Source organism: Oncorhynchus clarkii, chromosome 3 (genome assembly GCF_045791955.1).
Source record: "Oncorhynchus clarkii lewisi isolate Uvic-CL-2024 chromosome 3, UVic_Ocla_1.0, whole genome shotgun sequence".
NCBI classification, from domain to species: domain Eukaryota; kingdom Metazoa; phylum Chordata; class Actinopteri; order Salmoniformes; family Salmonidae; genus Oncorhynchus; species Oncorhynchus clarkii.
In genome coordinates, this window is record NC_092149.1 from 55,523,909 (window position 1) to 55,542,481 (window position 18,573).

The 18,573-nt window shown below is 42.2% G+C and overlaps 1 protein-coding gene across 9 annotated transcripts in view; it reads right to left on the reverse strand.

The window, feature by feature from the left end:
* LOC139398810 (disintegrin and metalloproteinase domain-containing protein 23-like) overlaps nucleotides 1–18,573 on the reverse strand; it is a 36,686-nt gene that overhangs the window by 5,732 nt on the left and 12,381 nt on the right. For 3 of the 9 annotated variants that reach the window (XM_071144592.1, XM_071144613.1, XM_071144598.1), the window contains exons 7-24: nucleotides 17,849–17,921; nucleotides 16,066–16,136; nucleotides 15,696–15,761; nucleotides 15,237–15,305; nucleotides 14,242–14,408; nucleotides 13,884–13,968; nucleotides 13,711–13,798; nucleotides 12,312–12,363; nucleotides 10,577–10,676; nucleotides 10,383–10,454; nucleotides 10,208–10,294; nucleotides 2,784–2,864; nucleotides 2,642–2,692; nucleotides 2,445–2,508; nucleotides 2,160–2,265; nucleotides 1,881–2,000; nucleotides 1,554–1,722; nucleotides 1,159–1,375 (exon numbers count right to left, since the gene is read on the reverse strand). In XM_071144592.1, coding sequence (XP_071000693.1) covers nucleotides 1,159–1,375; nucleotides 1,554–1,722; nucleotides 1,881–2,000; nucleotides 2,160–2,265; nucleotides 2,445–2,508; nucleotides 2,642–2,692; nucleotides 2,784–2,864; nucleotides 10,208–10,294; nucleotides 10,383–10,454; nucleotides 10,577–10,676; nucleotides 12,312–12,363; nucleotides 13,711–13,798; nucleotides 13,884–13,968; nucleotides 14,242–14,408; nucleotides 15,237–15,305; nucleotides 15,696–15,761; nucleotides 16,066–16,136; nucleotides 17,849–17,921 — 1,738 coding nt within the window. Of the gene's footprint in view, nucleotides 1–152; nucleotides 344–1,158; nucleotides 1,376–1,553; nucleotides 1,723–1,880; nucleotides 2,001–2,159; nucleotides 2,266–2,444; nucleotides 2,509–2,641; nucleotides 2,693–2,783; nucleotides 2,865–10,207; nucleotides 10,295–10,382; nucleotides 10,455–10,576; nucleotides 10,677–12,311; nucleotides 12,364–13,710; nucleotides 13,799–13,883; nucleotides 13,969–14,241; nucleotides 14,409–15,236; nucleotides 15,306–15,695; nucleotides 15,762–16,065; nucleotides 16,137–17,848; nucleotides 17,922–18,573 lie in introns of those variants that run through there. The other 6 variants (XM_071144611.1, XM_071144615.1, XR_011631699.1 and 3 more) reach the window with 4 other exon arrangements.

Genomic DNA, 18,573 nt, shown 5'->3' on the forward strand with positions numbered 1-18,573 from the left:
AGGAAAAAAAGAGGAAGAGGGAGACTAATAATAATGGGGGAACAACAGGAAATGGCGGGATAAGGGGAATCCATCGATCAATCACATGACACTGAAACATCCAATCACATGACATTTATATGGTCACCACCAACACGAGACAAAGCCACCAGGACGCACACACTGGCTCAGGCCGGGTCACGAGACCCTCAGCCAGCACACTGAGGCACCACAATGAGAGGAAGAGCTGTGGAAACGGATAAAGATGCTTACTCTACTCCCCACCCCGTGCCTCCAAAAATCACCCCCAGGGCCAGAATGGTCCCTGCTACTGCCCCTATCAGCCTGTTAGTTGCCACGCTCACTGCGCAGAGGGAAAAGGAGCATTATCATTATTACCACCTGGTCACAACAAACAGCAGGCTTCTGTTCTGCTTCAGTAACATGGGTAGAGTGATGCGGTTCCCTTGGCAACTGTCCATTCCGCCTCCCCTCCACCTGCTGTCGAAAGCCCTAGGAAATCCACTGACTTATAACAGCCAATAGAAATACTCAGACATGACTCTGTGTTTATGTTCAACAGGCTCTCTATATCTGTGATGCATGGTGATATTAGCAGCTAGAGGCCTCAGCTAGAACATCTTTCTCTATTCTCCTGGGAATCATTAGACGTATCTGTGTACCTGTTCCATGTTATTATAACAATATTAATGGTAATAATAAACTTGATTTGTTTAGCACCTTTCATACAAGCAATAGCAGCTTAAAGTGCTGTTACAATTAGCACTTTAAAAAAACAACAATAAAATAACACAATAAAACATGGTAGTAAAACAATAAGAGCAATAAAAGTAAACCAATAAAAACAGCAATAAAAAAAACTATTTAAAAACAATTACAAATTAAAAAACAGACAAACAGGAACTAAAAGGCACTGTAGTTAAAAGCCAGCGCCATCTTGAATGACCTTTCAATCACATTGACATGTGCAAATGTTCTGTGACATGTAGCGTTGATCTTTAGACAGAAGAGGGTACTTGATAATAACTGACATATTAACAAATCTACTTTCAATGTGATACAAAACACAATGGACTGACCGTACTCAAGAAAGGGCGTTATATTTAGTCTATCACGGAGAGGAGATAGGGACGCTCTGAAAACTAAATGGAAACAAACCCTTTGGTCCTTCATCTTCTGCGGGTGCAGGCTCCTTGGGGGGGTCGGGCATGCTGCAGTCTGTCCCCGCCCATGTCGTGTCACAGGTGCACGTCGCCTCATTGTTACACACCTGGCCAGGTATGATAGAGGGAGCAAGAGAGGCGGGCAGGGAGGACTTCATTAACCTATGCTCCATAACAAGTGAATACGTCCCAGGTTCAATGGTTACCGCATGCTGGGGATGAGATTTTACACGCTTGTTGACATTGTAGTGAATATGTCACTTAATTGACATTGTCACTGGAGGCACCATTGTGGACACTTATGGCTAATAATAGAGCATTCAAGGTTGCGGTAATCGTCTGGGCTCGTATGGGTACACCTAGAGGATGAAGCAGCTCCCCTGGACTTACCCCGTGGGCTGAGCACACCTGGCTGTTGGGCCCGCTGGGGCAGGCGCTCATGTTGAGGGACTGGATGGGCAGACACTTGCGGTCAAGGCACATCATGGACGGCCCACAGGGCGTCCCGTCCTCCACGTAGCCTAAATCAGTCTCATCGTCCAAAAGAACATGGCCACCACTGTGGAGGGAGAGAGAGAGAGAGAGAGAGAGAGAGAGAGAGAGAGAGAGAGACAGAGAGCGAGAGATAGAGAGAGGGTGCCGTAGGAGAGAGGTCAGAGAGTATCCGTGGCTGTTGTCTCTGTGTGTTGACATGTGAGGTGAGACGGTTGTCTTCACCTGCAGTCCACCAGCCTGCCCTGATGGTTGAAGGAGGTGGGGGTGATGTCTCCCTTCATCATCCCGATGCGGGGGTTGCGTCCTATGTTGCTGCACAGCAGGGACCCACAGAACACATCGCTGCAGGCAGAGAGTCCGGGAGAGTTAGAGCTAAGGGAACACTGATACTTTGTGAGTACTACATTGATGTAGAACAGATACAGCGACACTTGAATGTTTGTTCTGGCATAGTGCACAACTACAGTGTACAGTGTATATTTGGTATCATGTTCAACTCACTGCTTGCTGCACTGGAGCCATTTCTCTCCATCCTTCCCACAGTTTCCCTTCTCTGTTCCCTCTGTATTGAGCTTCTCATAGCAGAACTTCTCGGAGCCTCCCGCCTCTGCAGGAAGACGCAACATAGGAGAGGAGAGAGGGAGGATGACCACACCTCACAACAAGCCAACATAACTGGAGCGCAGACAGTCGTTTCAGATTCTGTCTCAATGCCTTTTCGACCACATATTTTTGCATATCTTGCAGTGAGCAAAGCAACTTAAGCAAACGGGATTTTGAACTCACTTGAACCCCAGAGGTATTTGCACTGGTTCCCCCTGGTCTTGCACTCTCCACCATAGCAGCGTCCCTAAAGAGACAAAAGGGCACACTCATTCATTCCCTATCTGTTCAAGCAAGCTTATGGTGACGACCATTCTCTAAATCGTACGATCTGAATAGATATGAGCATGCCGTTGTGTCTCAGTGATCATGCTGCTCACCTGGTCGACTTGACAGTGGTAGCCATCTTGTTTGTGAAGGTTAGGAGGGCACTACAATGGACGATATACAGATATTTCCTTTAAACAGAGCTGAAGGTTTCATCCTTTCTCAGAGATGTACAATGGTTAGAGCCCAACTCACCTGGCCAGAGTCTCCTGAGCATGTCTCTGAGATGTCACAGTCATTCACTGCATAGCGACAACTATAACCTCGCGGGTAGAACTGACAGAGAGGGAGAAAAAACAAAAGGGTGGAATTTCCTGTACCACTTTGGTATCTCACGCAACACTAAGAAAAAAAACTAAAGGAAAACGCTGCCCACTGCTGTTCATGCTCTCAGATGATTTTATTGATTAAACATTTCGACCCCTAGGTCTTCATTAGGCATCCATATCCCAGGTGGGGGTGGAAGGTCCTATATGTATCATCGGATGGGGCCACAGTGTCTCCTGACCCCTCCTGTCTCAGCCTCCAGTATTTATGCTGCAGTAGTTTATGTGTTGGGGGGCTAGGGACAGTTTGTTATATCTGGAGTACTTCTCCTGTCTTATCCGGTGTCCTGTGTGAATTTAAGTATGCTCTCTCTAATTCTCTTTCTCTCTCTCGGAGGACCTGAGCCCTAGGACCATGCCTCAGGACTACCTGGCATGATGACTCCTTGCTGTCCCCAGTCCACCTGGCCGTGCTGCTGCTCCAGTTTCAACTGTTCTGCCTGCGGCTATGGACCTGTTCACCAGACGTGCTACCTGTCCCAGACCTGCTGTTTTCAACTCTCTAGAGACAGCAGGAGTGGTAGAGATACTCTTAATTATCGGCTATGAAAAGCCAACTGACATTTACTCCTGAGGTGCTGATGTGCTGACTTGCTGCACCCTCGACAACTACTGTGATTATTATTATTTGACCATGCTGGTCATTTATGAACATTTGAACATCTTGGCCATGTTCTGTTATAATCTCCACCCGGCACAGCCAGAAGAGGACAGGCCACCCCTCGTAGCCTGGTTCCTCTCTAGGTTTCTTCCTAGGTTTTGGCCTTTCTAGGGAGTTTTTCCTAGCCACCGTGCTTCTACACCTGCATTGCTTGCTGTTTGGGGTTTTAGGCTGGGTTTCTGTACAGGACTTTGAGATATCAGCTGATGTAAGAAGGGCTATATAAATACATTTGATGTAGAGGCAGTGCTCAGTGACATCACTTCCTGAAACAAGAGGTACACATTTATAATATAGGTTCACAATATCGACATTCAATATAATATACAACCGTACATGCGGGAATGTGATAAATATTTACAGTGATATTTTTTTCAAGTCTCTGATCCATGGTCTGATCTAAGTTTCAGAATGAAGTGTAGATTGCAAAGACAGAATATGAGTATGTGAAAGTTGATTGACCAACCACACCTGTCATGTACACCCTCCCCAAAATCCACAAGAACATGACCCCACCTATACCAGGCAGGTCCATTGTGAGTGGTCCCGGATCTCTGAAACAGAACATTTCTACCTTTGTAGAAGATTTTGCGAAACCCTGGCCGAGCTCTCTACCCACGTACACCAGGTACTCTTTTTATTTTATGAATCTTCTGAAATCTGTGGACCACATACCAGAACATTCTATTCCGTGTACTTTTGATGTTACCAGTCTATACACTAACATCCCCCACCAGGGTGGACTAGAGACCCTCATGTTCTACCTCGATGCTCTTCCCAGCACCAATTGTATTGTGGACTTGGCTGAGGAAGGTTTGAAAAACAGATGGTGCTGAATCCAGAACTTAACTCCTTTCTCCCCAATATTTTCCTCATTTTTAGATAACATTTTCCTGATCTATACAGGGACTCAGGAAGAACTCTAGGAACTCCATGCTTATCTAAACTCTATGAATGAGCACCTCCTTTTAACCATTAATCAAAATCAGTTTTCTTGATGTGATGGTTATTAAGGACAAAATGTCCCTCTCTACCGATCTTTACAGGAAACTTACGGAAAGGAGCACTGTCCTTAGAGGTGACCATTTCCATCCACCTCCACTCATTAAATGTCTCATGTGTAGCTCTGATGCTTCTTACCAGTAACAGACCACGGACCTCACACACAGGTTTAAGGAAAGGGGGTACAAAGATAATTGGGTCAAACATGCCGATGATCATTTTGAAAGCCTAACATAATTAGAAAGCCTTCAACCAAATGTAAAAGTAAAAGCAGAACATGTCCTCTCATGCTTCACGCCTTGGGGAAGGCATTCAATGACATTATCAGGAAGCACTGGTACATTGTTGACATTGACCCACAACTGAAACCCATCTTTAAACATCCCCCATGTATGGTCTTCAAAAGACCCCCAAAACCTGCAAGACTTTGTGGCCAAATCTGACTACCCACTGGGTCAATTCAACATCTGTTCCACATTGGTTCAACGTCGTGGAAACAACGTTGATTCAACCATCGTGTGCCCAGAGGGTACCCACCGGAATTAAAAATGTGGCCGATGTGCCAAATTCAGTTTCACGTACAAATGTGGCTATTTCACCCACCCCCGCACAGGTCAAGGCCTGATTATCTGTATGTTTAAAATCAGATTTTATGACTTTGTGGCTGTGCCAGCAAATTACCACTCTGCAGAGCTGCCTCCATGGCAAGATTCCTGACAATAAAGACCAAACAGCTTTTTACCCTAATTGAATAGTGTATATACACTTATACACTGAGTGTACAAAACATTATGAACACCTGCTCTTTTCATGACATAGACTGACCAGGTGCATCCAGCTGAAATCTATGATTGCTTATTGATTCAATCCACTTCCACCTCAATCAGTGTAGATGAACGGGAGGAGACAGGTTAAACAAGGATTTCTAAGCCTTGAGACAACTGAGACATGGATTGTGTATGTGTGCCATTCAGAGGGTGAATGGGCAAGAGAAAAGATTGAAGTGCCTTTGAACGGGGTATGGTAGTTTGTGTCAAGAACTGCAACGGTCCACCACCCAATGAACATCAGGCCAACTTGACATCTGTCGGAAGCATGGGAGTCAACATGGGCCAGCATTGCTGTGGAACGCTTTCCACACCTTGTAGTGTCCATGCCATGACGAATTGAGGCTGTTCTGAGGGGGAAAAGGGGGGCGCAACTCAATATTAGGAAGGTGTTCTTAATGTTTTATACCTGTATATCACTGTAAATATTTATCACATTCCTCATGTTTAGTTTATTAGGATCCCCATTAGCTACTGCACATGCAGCAGTTACTCTTCCTGGGGTCCACATAAAATGTACAAATACATGACAAAGTACAGAACCGTCACAGACAACAACAACATAAGATACTAAATGAAATTTCAAATAAAAAATACAAATACAAATAAAATAAGTTATATATTGAAAAGACACCAAGAGACAACAAAAGTATTCATACCCCTTGACTTAGTCCACATTTTGTTGTGTTCCAGCCTGAATTCAAAATGTATTTCCATATTTTTTTGCTCATCTACACACAATACCCCATAATGACAAAGTGAAAACATGTTTATAGAAAATGTTGGAAATATTATGCAAATTAAATACAGAAATATCTAATTTACATAAGTATTCACACCCCTGAGTCAATACGTGTTAGAATCATCTTTGGCAGCGATTAAAGCTGTGAGTCTTTCTGGGTAGGTCTCTAAGAGCCTTGCACACGTGGATTGGACAGTATTTGCCCATTATTAATTTCATAATTCTTCAAGCTCTGTCAAATTGGTTGTTGATCACTGCTAGACAACCATTTTCAGATCTTGCCATAGATTTTGAAAAAGATTTCTGTCAAAACTGTAACTTCGCCACTCAGGAACATTCACTGTCTTCATGGTAAGCAACTCCAGTGTATATTTGGCAATGCATTTTAGGTTAGTGTCTGGTGGAAAGCAGACGGAACTAGGTTTTCGCCTGTGTTTAACGACATTGCTTTTCTTTTTTATCCTGAAAAACTCCTCAGTCCTTTATGACTACAAGTATACCCATAACATGATGCAGCAACCACTATACTTGAACATATGGAGAGTGGTACTCAGCCCAAACATAGCACCTTCCATGTTCTACATTTAGCACACTCTTATCCAGAGCAATTTACAGTAATGAGCACGTACATTTTCAGACTGGTCCCCCATGGGAATCAAACTCACAACCCTGGCGTTGAAAGCGCCATGCTCTACCAACTGAGCTACACTTTTAATACAGGACAAAAGGTGAATAACTTTGCCACATTTTTTGCTGGATTAGTTTAGTGCCTTGTTGCAAAACAGAATTCATGTTTTGGAATATTTTTTATTCTGTACAAGTTTCCTTCTTTTCACTCTGTCAATGAGGTTAGTATTGTGGAGTAACTACCATGTTGGAGTAACTACCATCCTCATTTTTCTCCTATCACAGCCATTAAACTCTGTCACTGTTTTAATGTCAACATTGGCATCATGGTGAAATCTCTGAGAGGTTTCCTTCCTCTTCAGCAACTGAGTTAGGAAGGACGCCTGCCACTTAGGAAGGATGCCTGCATCTTTGTAGTGACTTATACACCATCCAAAGTGAAGGGGATTTTCAATTTTCTGATTTTTGTATTTGTACCCATCTACCAATAGGTGCCCTTCTTTGCGAGGCATTGGAAAACCTCCCTGGTCTTTGTGGTTGAATCTGTGTTTGAAATGCACTGCTTGACTGAGGGACCTTACAGATAATTGTATGTGTGGGGTACAGAGATGAGGTAGTCATTCAAAAATCATGTTAAACTCTATTATTGCACACAGAGTCCATGCAACTTATTATGTGATTTGTTTAGAAAATGTTTACTTCTGAATGTCTTTAGGCTTTCCCTAAAAAAGGGGGTTGAATACTTATTGACTCAAGACATTTCAGCTTTTCATAATTTGTAAAAACGATTAAAAAACATTTGACATAATGGGGTATGGTGTGGAGACCAGTGACAAAACATCTATACTTAATCCATTTTAAATTCAGACAAAACATGGAAAGTGTCAAGGGGTGTGAATACTTTCTGAAGGCCCTGTACCTATTCATATTCTTATATACATTACAGTTCAATTAGATGGGCGGCATGTAACTTAACATAGTGGGTGGAGTGTTGGACTAGTAACCAAAAGGTTGCAAGTTCAAACCCCCGAGCTGACAAGGTAAAAATCTGTCGTTCTGCCCCTGAACAAGGCAATTAACCCATTGTTTCTAGGTGGTCATTGAAAATAAGAAGTTGTTCTTAACTGACTTGCCTAGATAAATAAAATACAAATATTTTTCCGCATGCTGAAAATCAGTAGTTAACTTGTTCTTTGAAAAATAGCATTGTATTTGTTACAAACACAATTTTCTCCATCAGTTTACTAAGAAGAGGCACCAAACGGATTAGTCGGCTGTTAGAGCCAGCAAAGAGTGCTTTACTATTTTTAGGTAGTGGAATTACTGTAGCTTCCTTCCACACCTGTGGACACACACACTCTTTTAGGCTTTAGTTAAAGACATGGCAAATAGGCCTGGCAATACAATCTGCTACCTTTCTCAATAGTTTCCCATCTACCTGGTAGCTTATCATTATTGATGGATAACAATATTTTTTCCCCCTCTTCCACACAAACCTGACCAAACTCAAAACAGCAATCCTTCTTTTACTTATTATTCATTATTTTCAATACAAAAAAATATGATGGTTTACTGTTCAATGTTATCATTCCACTTCTCAGTTTGTCCACTTTGCCAGTGAAATAGTCATTTTTATGATTGGCTATATCAAAAAGGTTTTGTTATAAATGACCCATCAACCTCAATGAACGATGGAGATAAATTATATTTTGGGCAAAAAAAATTGAATTAAAGGTGCTCCAAAGTCTTTTTCCATTGTTTTCCATGTACTTCAGTCACACAATTTCTCAATTGACAGTATGTGAACCAATCAGCTGAGCAGTGTGACTTGTCTGCCACCTTTTTTGCATAATTTATTTGAACCATACAATTTGTCAATTCATCATCGATCCAGGGGGCTCAAACAGTTCTCACAGTCAGTTTCTTAACAGGTGTTTGTCATCAATTGGCAAGAATAATTGTACAAATACTCCAAGTGCTGCATCTGGATTCTCCTCCATATACACTTCAGAACAACATACATTTTTTACATCTTCAACAAAACAGTCTCGAGAAAACATCTTGTATGATATCTTATACATAACTTTAGGCCCTGCCTTTGGTACTTTGGCTTTCCCTGTCATTGCCACAATGTTATGGTCACTACAGCCAATGGGAACTGATATTGCTTTGGAGCAAAGCTCTGCAGAATTAGTGAAGATAGGATCAATAGAAGTGGATGTCACAGATCCAACACTATTGGTATACACTGCAGTTGGTTGAGTGATAACCTGGGTCATATCACAGGCATTAGTCACAGTAAGAAGGTTCCTCTTGAGAGGAGAACTAGATGATAACCAGACAATGTTCAGGTTACCAAGAAAATTAATATATTTGTTAGCATTAGAGACCTTATTTAACATCACACACATATTCTACAGATACTGATAGTTTGCCTATAGCAGCATACTAAAAAAATAGTATGGTTATGTGTCACAGCAGCATCGGACTAAGCTTTTTGTCATTGCAGGCAGTCTCAACGCTGTGCGTTACAGGGAAGACATCCTCCTCCCTCATGTGGTACCCTTCCTGCATGCTCATCCTGACATGACCCTCCAGCATGATAATGCCACCAGCCATACTGCTCGTTCTGTGCGTGATTTCCTACAAGACAGTGTTCAGTGTTCTGCCATGGCCAGCGAAGAGCCCGGATATCAATTCCATTGAGCACGTCTGGGACCTGTTGGATCGAAGGGTGAGGACTAGGGCCATTCCCCCCAGAAATGTCCAGGAACTTGCAGGTGCCTTGGTGGAAAAGTGGAGTAACATCTCACAGCAAGAACTGGCAAATCTGGTGCAGTCCATGAGGAGATGCACTGCAGTACTTAATACAGCTGGTGGCCACACCAGATACTGTTATTTTGGATTTTGACCCCCCCACCCCCTTTGTTCAGGGACACATTCCATTTCTGTTAGTCACATGTCTGTGGAACTTGTTCAGTTTATGTCTCAGTTGTTCAATATTGTTATGTTCATACAAATATTTAGGCATGTTAAGTTTGCTGAAAATAAACGCAGTTGACAGTGAGAGGACGTTTCTTTTTTTATATATATATATTGACTGTTGATATTGTGAACCTATATTATATATTTGTACCTCTTGTTTAAGGAAGTGATGTCACTGAGCACTGCCGATATATATATATAGGACCTTCCACCCCACCTGGGATGTTGATGCCTAATGAAGACCCGAAACGTTGTATCAATAAAATCTCCTGGGAGCATGAACAGCAGTGTGCCGCATTTTATTTTTATCTTTCACGAGTTCACCTATAACTCCAGCACCTGCAAGAAAGGACCTGGATGTGCCTATGTTCTTCAGCTTTTGTACACTAAGAAAAAAGCCATTCTGGTTCTTAGTGGGCAGACTTACACAGTGATTAAAAAGCCCTTACCAGACAAGTGTTGTTGCAGCAAGGTCCATCAGCACAATGTGCACCATTAGCTAGGGAACACTTCTTGCAGCACTCCTTGTAGCACTCCTACAACACAGACGACACCACCAGTCTGACACTGTATTCGGATAATATAAATGTGATGTAAATAGAATAATATTGCATCGTAACTCACAGATCTAGCGCCGCAGTCACACTCCTCTCCCACCTCAATGTATCCATTCCCACACTCTGTGGATTCAAACAGCTGCCAGAGCAAAAACAATCAGAGGGTTATTATGGTATTTTTATTACTGGTTATATACCGTATATGTCTTTGATATTCTGCTGTATGACAACCACAACATGAACTATTCTCGTCTGACTCACCTTGTTTGGCCTGTTAAAAAGACAGGATCCACCGCCTTTCAGCAGGAATTCCTTGTAGTCTGAGATGCTGCATTTGGAGAACATCCGGGGATGCTGGACCCTGTGGGTTAAGGGATACATCCACCTTTAACAACCAGCTGTTAAACCCCCTAGAGTCTATTGATGCAGCGGTTCGTCAATCTAAGTAACATAACACCAAAATCCCCATCAAAATCCGTCAGGTTAAGCTACAGATATCATTTATTTTGCATGGGCTGCGTCTCAATTCATCACATCCGCCAATGGCGTCCTTCTGCATCTGTGGTGGAAAGTGTCAGAGCTACAGCGCTGTTTGTCAGACCAGGTGAGATCCCGAAAGTCGATCTTCTCATGAAAACATCTGTAGCATCCGAACGGTTTGGTCAACAAAGTATTATGACCTTTCTATAGAAAGGGGACGTAGGGCAACACAGTGGTGGTTTCCGTTTTGCTCTACAGCTCCCACAAGTGTCACGGGACTCGTCTGAAGGTAACCCATACAAATTAATGGGAAATACGGAGGTAGTTTTGTGCCAGCAAAAATAAGTGGTTAAATATGTGCAAAACATTTTTTTGTACAATTCCTGAGCTTTTTTTTATATCTCATAGATATAGGACCGACACTTCAAAACAGTATTCCTTATGATTTCTTTTTTGACTGTCTTTTTTGTCATTTATGAATGTGTTATTCAATGCATTTCTATGGGCTATAGTAGGCCAAATGTAATATTTTATACAATTATTTCTGTATATTTTTTAGACCTAATCCCAACTGAGATGTTGTGGCAGGACTTGAAACGATCAGTTCATGCTTGAAAACCCGCAAATGTCGCCGAGTTAAAGCAGTTCTGCATGCAAGAGTGGACCAAAATTCCTCCACAGCGATGTGAGAGACTGATCAACAACTACAGGAAGCATTTGGTTGTAGTCACTGCAGTTAAAGGTGGCCCAACCAGTTACTGAGTGTAAAAGGGCAATTACTTTTCCACACATGTTCATTGGGTGTTGCATAACTTTGTTTATGAAATAAATGAAGTAAGTATGTACAGTAATTGTTATGTTATTTGTTCACTCAGGTTCCCTTGATCTAATATTAGGTTTTGGTTGAAGATCCGATTACATTCAGTATCAACGATATGTTCCCGGAAGTGTAAATGACCCATGTTATGACTTCAAAACAATTCCACAAGTCAGCTTAGAGCAAGAGGCTGTATGAGCAGTCAGTCACGTCAGGTGACGCACTCTGAGCCAGTGTGCCTAAAGAGCCACTGTCAACAACACAAGCATGACGCCAGGGCACCTTTCACATGCTAATGCTGGTCATGACCCAGGAGAGACTCAGCTGAGCTGCAGCTCTGCACACCCTGTCATTACGGCGAAGGGAGAGCCATACCCTGCTATCATAGAGAGGGGCTGGGGGACTGGGGGGTTAGCAGCTCGTTATTGCACATTTCCGTCACACAAATCCACGGAAAGAATCTATTCTCTCACCTAATCGAACCTTTAATTATAACATGGTGTTATACTCTGTCTCTCTCTCTCTGTGTGTGTGTGTGTGTGTGTGTGTGTGTGTGTGTGTGTGTGTGTGTGTGTGTGTGTGTGTGTGTGTGTGTGTGTGTGTGTGTGTGTGTGTGTGTGTTTGAGAGAGAAAGACATAGAGACAGACATGGAAACAGAGAGAGAAAGTGAGAATAACAGCTGAGCAGTAGAACGTTACCCAGTATCCTCCATGATGCAGCCCACCCAAGAGTCGGCACAGCCACATTCCTCTGTGAAAGAACAACACACAACATCACACACAATCTTACAAAGATATTGGTACAAACATACACTATTGTCCAAAAGTTTGGGGTCACTTAGAAATGTCCTTGTTTTTGAAAGAAAGCACATTTTTTGCCCATTAAAATAACATCAAATTGATCAGAAATACAGTGTAGACAATGTTAATGTTGTAAATGACTAATGTAGCTGGAAAAGACTGATGTTTTATGAAATATCTACATATGCGTACAGATGCCCATTATCAGCAACCATTACTCCTGTGTTCCAATGGCACGTTGTGTTAGCTAAGCCAAGTTTATAATTTTAAAAGGCTAATTGATCAGTCTCAACGTCAACAGTGAAGAGGCGACTCCGGGATGCTGTCCTTCTAGGCAGAGTTCCGCTGTCCAGTGTCTGTGTTTTTTTACCCATCTTAATCATTTATTTTTATTGGCCAGTCTGAAATATGTATTTTTCTTTGCAACTCTGCCTGGAAGCCCAGCATCCCGGAGTCCCCTCTTCACTGTTGATGTTGAGACTGGTGTTTTGCAGGTACTATTTAATGAAGCTGCCAGTTGAGGACTTGTGAGGCGTCTGTTTCCCAAACTAGACACTCTAATGTAATTGTCCTCTTGCTCAGTTGTTCACCGGGGCCTCCCATTCCTCTTTCTATTCTGGTTAGAGCCAGTTTGCGCTGTTCTGTGAAGGGAGTAGTATACAGTGTTGTACAAGATCTTCAGTTTCTTGGCTATTTATCGCATTTCTCTTCATTTCTCTTCATTTCTCAGAACAAGAATAGACTGATGAGTTTCAGAAGAAAGTACTTCGTTTCTGGCCATTTTGAGCCTGTAATCAAACCCACAAATGCTGATGCTCCAGATACTCAACTAGTCTAAAGAAGGCCAGTTGTATTTCTTCTTTAATCAGGACAACAGTTTTCAGCTGTGCTAACATAATTGCAAAAGGGTTTTCTAATGATCAATTAGCCTTTTAGAATGATAAACTTGGATTAGTTAACACAACATGCCATTGGAACACAGGAGTGAGTGATGGTTGCTGATAATGGGCCCCTGTACGCATATGTAGATATTCAATTTTTTTTTAAATCAGTCGTTTCCAGCTACAATAGTCATTTACAACATTAACAATATCTACACTGTATTTCTGATCAATTTGATGCTATTTTAATGGACAACAAATGTGCTTTTCTTTCAAAAACAAGGACATTTCTAAGTGACCCCAAACTTTTGAACGGTAGTATATGTGCCTAAAATGTTTTAAACTGTTCCTTAAATAGTGTCTGTCTGTAAGGCAGAGATTAATGTGCAGTGATGAATGGGAGCCAGTCTCTGTACTTCTCTTGGCGGCTGGATCCCACTGGATGCCGAGGTTCTGTGCCAAGCTCTGGGAGAGTGACGAAGCCATGGTCCACGTGGTGCCATACTGCAGGTACAACAAACCAGCAGTTACTCGTCTGCTCTGCTGTAATCAAACAATACGATCATGTACATTAGTCAGCACATCTTACCTCGTTTACACCTACTCCACGGCTCACAGAGCACATGCCCCCGAAGTACGCTGCGCTGCTCCGGCGGTAGTGGAAGGTCACATTGCTGTGCATCAAAGAGACACAGAGTAACTATCAAACAGACCGGTAGACGGACAAGTGAGAGGTATTCAGCTGCCCTTGGAAGACAAATGGAAATAGATGGACATGTTTTGCTTTATTGCTAAAGCCAAAGTATTAGGGCCTAGTCCTCTGACATGCTCTAATATTCTGGGAAGCCATAAGGACTCAGTGTGTAAGATATACTAATGGCAGTCTCAGTATATGGCGAGTAGCAGCATGGGTTGGCCCCGAGGGACAGAGAGGAGAGGGCACTTACGTGAAGAGGTGCACAGAGTCAGCGTGCTGCTTGATGCTCTGCGCCCGGTACTTAGAGAAATCTTTCAGCATGTCCAGTGGCTTCACACTGATGGGAATGTGGTCCTTGTCCGTCCATATCTCCACGGCAACCAGAACTACCCGTGTGTGCAGGTGCTCCTTAAAGATCTGTCATCGGCGCATGATGGGTAGTGGGAGGACACAGAGAAAGAGAAAAAGAGAGAGAGAGAGAAATGACAACACAGGGACAGGAGAAGAACACTGGGTGTGAATGATCATCTGTACTGTCTGAGGACAGACATGGGACAGGGGACAAAGCACACTGGGAGCAGGGAGAGACAAGGGACTGTTATTGCACATCACGGCTACACAGAGCAACAACAAACACCGTAGTGATACAGTACAAAATCTGAATAGTATGGGGCCGACTCAGGGTACAGGAGATGTACAGTGTGATACATGAGGAAGTGATCATTACTGGGTTCTACCTCTGGGGGCTCTCTAATATACATGTTGAACAGCTTTTCTCAATAGACATACACATAACGTGATATACACCACTGGGGGCTGCTGAGGGGAGGACGGCTCATAATAATGGCTGGAACGGAGCAAATGGAATGGCATCAAACCATGTCTTTGATGTATTTTAAACCATTCCACTGATTCCGCTCCAGTCATTACCACAAGCCCGTCCTCCCCAATTAAGGTGCCACCAACCTCCTTTGCTGGACCCATACACATAAACGTTTAGGTATTCCTATACTTTGCAAAACACAATAATTGATTCAACTATGATTGCACTGAAAATATACCTCAAGGTACACAAACATATCAACAGCCAGTAAAGTATCAGAGTTTAGCCTTATTCTGGATGTTCTGGTGGGCACCCTGATACATATACCAGAAAAAGGAAATAGAGGACTGAATATTTGTAGAGTTTAAAAGAGGTACAAAGTAAAGAATCAGTTCCCAGAGCCAACTGAAGAGGTTACTCACAGCATCCACAAAGTTCACCACCGACTTGGCAAAGTTCCTGGTGTGCTGCTTGGCCTTGTGTCGCTTATACTGCACCCCACACAAAAACAATGGCACATAGCTTTGGTTAAAAAGGATTGTTAAGTGCAATTTGAATAAATACTTAAATATACCAAGTTTCTCCGACACCATTTTAAAAATGCATAAAATATGCATCTTGTTTTTATGACGGTCCAACAATAGAACAAGACTGGTGTTTTCAAATCTGGACGATGGTTATGTTAGATAGGATATGAATCATGCGTCCACCACATTCAATCGTGTTGCACCCTCTTGTGGGCATAGTTGGTTGAATACTATTTTGAGTCATTCTTTACAGTAAAAGAATGACACATTGCTGAAATATTTCACACCCAGCTCACTCATATTTCCTGTCTTGTGTCTATGTGTTGACTGGTTGGTTTTTTTGAGGGCACATACCATATTGTGGTCACTGACAATCATAATCTCCAAATACTTCATTTCCTCAAAGACATTCCGAGGCATCTGAAAAAAAAAACCCACAGATCAGTTCACTATCATAACACGCAGACATGAAAGATGTATAGAGGAAGACAACAAAAGATGACGTGTTGTGTGGGGCTGAGTTGAGTTGCAAATTATGTTGTGAGAGATAATTAAAAGAGGCCACTTTAAATGATGGACCTATACTGGGAGGCTACGTTGTAACACAAGGTTACATGACACAGTAACTTAACACACTACATAATACAGCAGGGGTGAATGAACTTACAGTAGGTGGAGTGTGTTACAAAATCCTTTTAAGGGACTGATGAGGTCACAGACTTACAGCCCGCTTTTTCCTGCGCTTCAGCCAGGACATGTCCTCCAGCTCCGAAAGCAGCTGCTGCTCCTCCTCCACTAGAGAGACATAGAGCACATTAAAGGCCCAGTGCAGTCAGAAATGTGATTTGCCTGTATTGTATATATATTTCCACGCTATGAGGTTGGAATAATACTTTGAAATTGTGAAAATGACGATAATGTTATTGAAGTGAAATTTCAGCCTGTTTTGTTGGGATGGAGTTTTGGCCACCAGGCAGTAAATTAGTTAATAGACCAATAAGAAAGAGAGTTCCAAACCTCTCTGCTAATAAAAGCTATTTTTTCTGTTTTCCCCTTCCCACTCAGACCACTCCCAGACAATCCTAGGAAAATTCTTTATTGAAAAATGTCTCTTTGCTCTCTTTTTGACAAGTTTAATTGAAAACAGTCACACTGTATAAAAAATTAATGACAGTTGTGATGGAAACAGGAAGCTTCGATACAACTGAATAGATAAGGAAAGATAATTAGTGTGTTCGATATGGTGGGATCTTTTTGTGTTGGTACAATTGCGAGAAATGGCGGTTGGAACGCCTTTTTGCGCAAATATTGATATAATAACCATCGTATAGAAGTAAACTTGGATCACACGATTATATAGTGTGTGGTCCTCAGGAAACCATGCAGTTTATTAGGCTACAGATGATAGAAGTTATGATGAACTTCACAGGGTGGTGAAAGTGCAAGGTGATGAGCTTGATGCTCCTTTCCAATAAATATCAACGGTCTTATTCGGGTGAAATGATGATCGATGCTTGACTGCCCGTTTGACAAATACAAATATTTTCGCTCTTATCCATAATAATCTCATCATGAAGCCTAGCCTACCCTCACAGCCTAACCGCACTGTATCTGCGAGCTGTTGGCTAGAGCGCAGGTGCCAAGACCAGAGTAGGCACATTTTCTATTTAACACAACAGTTTTTGTGACAATTATCGGTTAGAGTTGAAAATGCGATGGAATCACATTGAACTTTAGATGTTCAACTTCAACTAAAAAGTACATTTTGGGTGCACTACGTCATTATGCCGTGATTTCTATCCCCAACGAGTCAGTCTGCATGAGAATCTGTCGCCAGTTGGATGGAAACCTAGCTAGCAAGGTACTTTCATTGTTACCCATAAATGATTTGATATTGAGATAAAAACATCTGCATTGGACCTTTACCCGGGAAGAGAAACACACCAAGGTAGAGGGCAAGATACAGATGCCATAGGAGGGAAACCTGCTGTGTCCTGTGACACAGTCCAGATCTGGGTCAAATACATTGAAGTATGCATAGGTCAACTACATAGGTCAAATACATTGAAGTATGCATAGGTCAAATACATATAATAGACAATTGATTTACCTTGGAGTTTGTTCTTCGCTATAAGGCAGCCCCCCCCCCCCCCTGCACCTCTCTGATTCAGAGGGGTTTGGGTTAAATGCGGAAGACACATTTCAGTTAAAGGCATTGAGTTGTACAGCTGACTAGGTATCCCCCTTTCCCTTTCCCTCCATTGGTTCCACTCTACTGGGCAAACCAAATCAAGCGCAACACAGCTATTTGAAAGTGTGTGTATATGTATTTCAACCAGGTCTAGAGCTGTCATATGGGGAACCTAATGTTAGCGTTAGTAGGAGAGGATACGAAGGGTTTTGGAATGTCAGGCAGACAGGCCGTGAGAGTGTTGATGTAAAGTGGTAGAGGCCTCTTGGAGGTTATGCAAGATCCAAAGATGGCAGAAAGATGCATAACTCATTACCCAGTTCCTCTTGGTCATTGTTCCTCTGGAGGGTGGGCCTCCTGCGCAGAGAGTGGGGTCGTGCAGCTGTATCCTGTGAGGGAAACCATTAACTGTCAGCAAGGGTGTGATAAATGTGGTGGATACAGGGAACAGGGAACAGGGGTCAAGTTACAAAAGATAGGTCATAACGAGGTAGGTATTGGCTGGCTCGGAGGGCATTGACATTGGTCTGCGTAACAAGAAACATGATCACATTTTCACAACTAGTCAACATCAATCAATATTTAAGGTAGACATGTAAAACGCAATACTTTATTAAGCTTACTACATTATCATTGCATTACCATTATTCTTTCCATTTGCATCATAGACCTTGCCTGATATACATTGCCTTCAGAAAGTATCACAGCCATTTATTTTTTCCACATGTTGTTGTGTTACAGCCTGAATTTAAAATTAATTAAATTGAGATAATGTATCAATGGCCTACACACAATACCCCATCATGTAAAAGTGGAATTATGTTTATAGAAATGTTTACAAATTAATAAAAAATGAAAAAATGAAATGTATTGAGTCAATGAGTATTCAACCCCCCAAGTTCAGGAGTACACATAAGTCACATAATAAATTGTATGGACTCACTATGTGTGCAATAATAGTGTTTAACATGTTTTTTTAATGACTACCTCATCTCTGTTCCCCACACATACAGTTATCTGTAAGGTCCCTCAGTCGAGCAG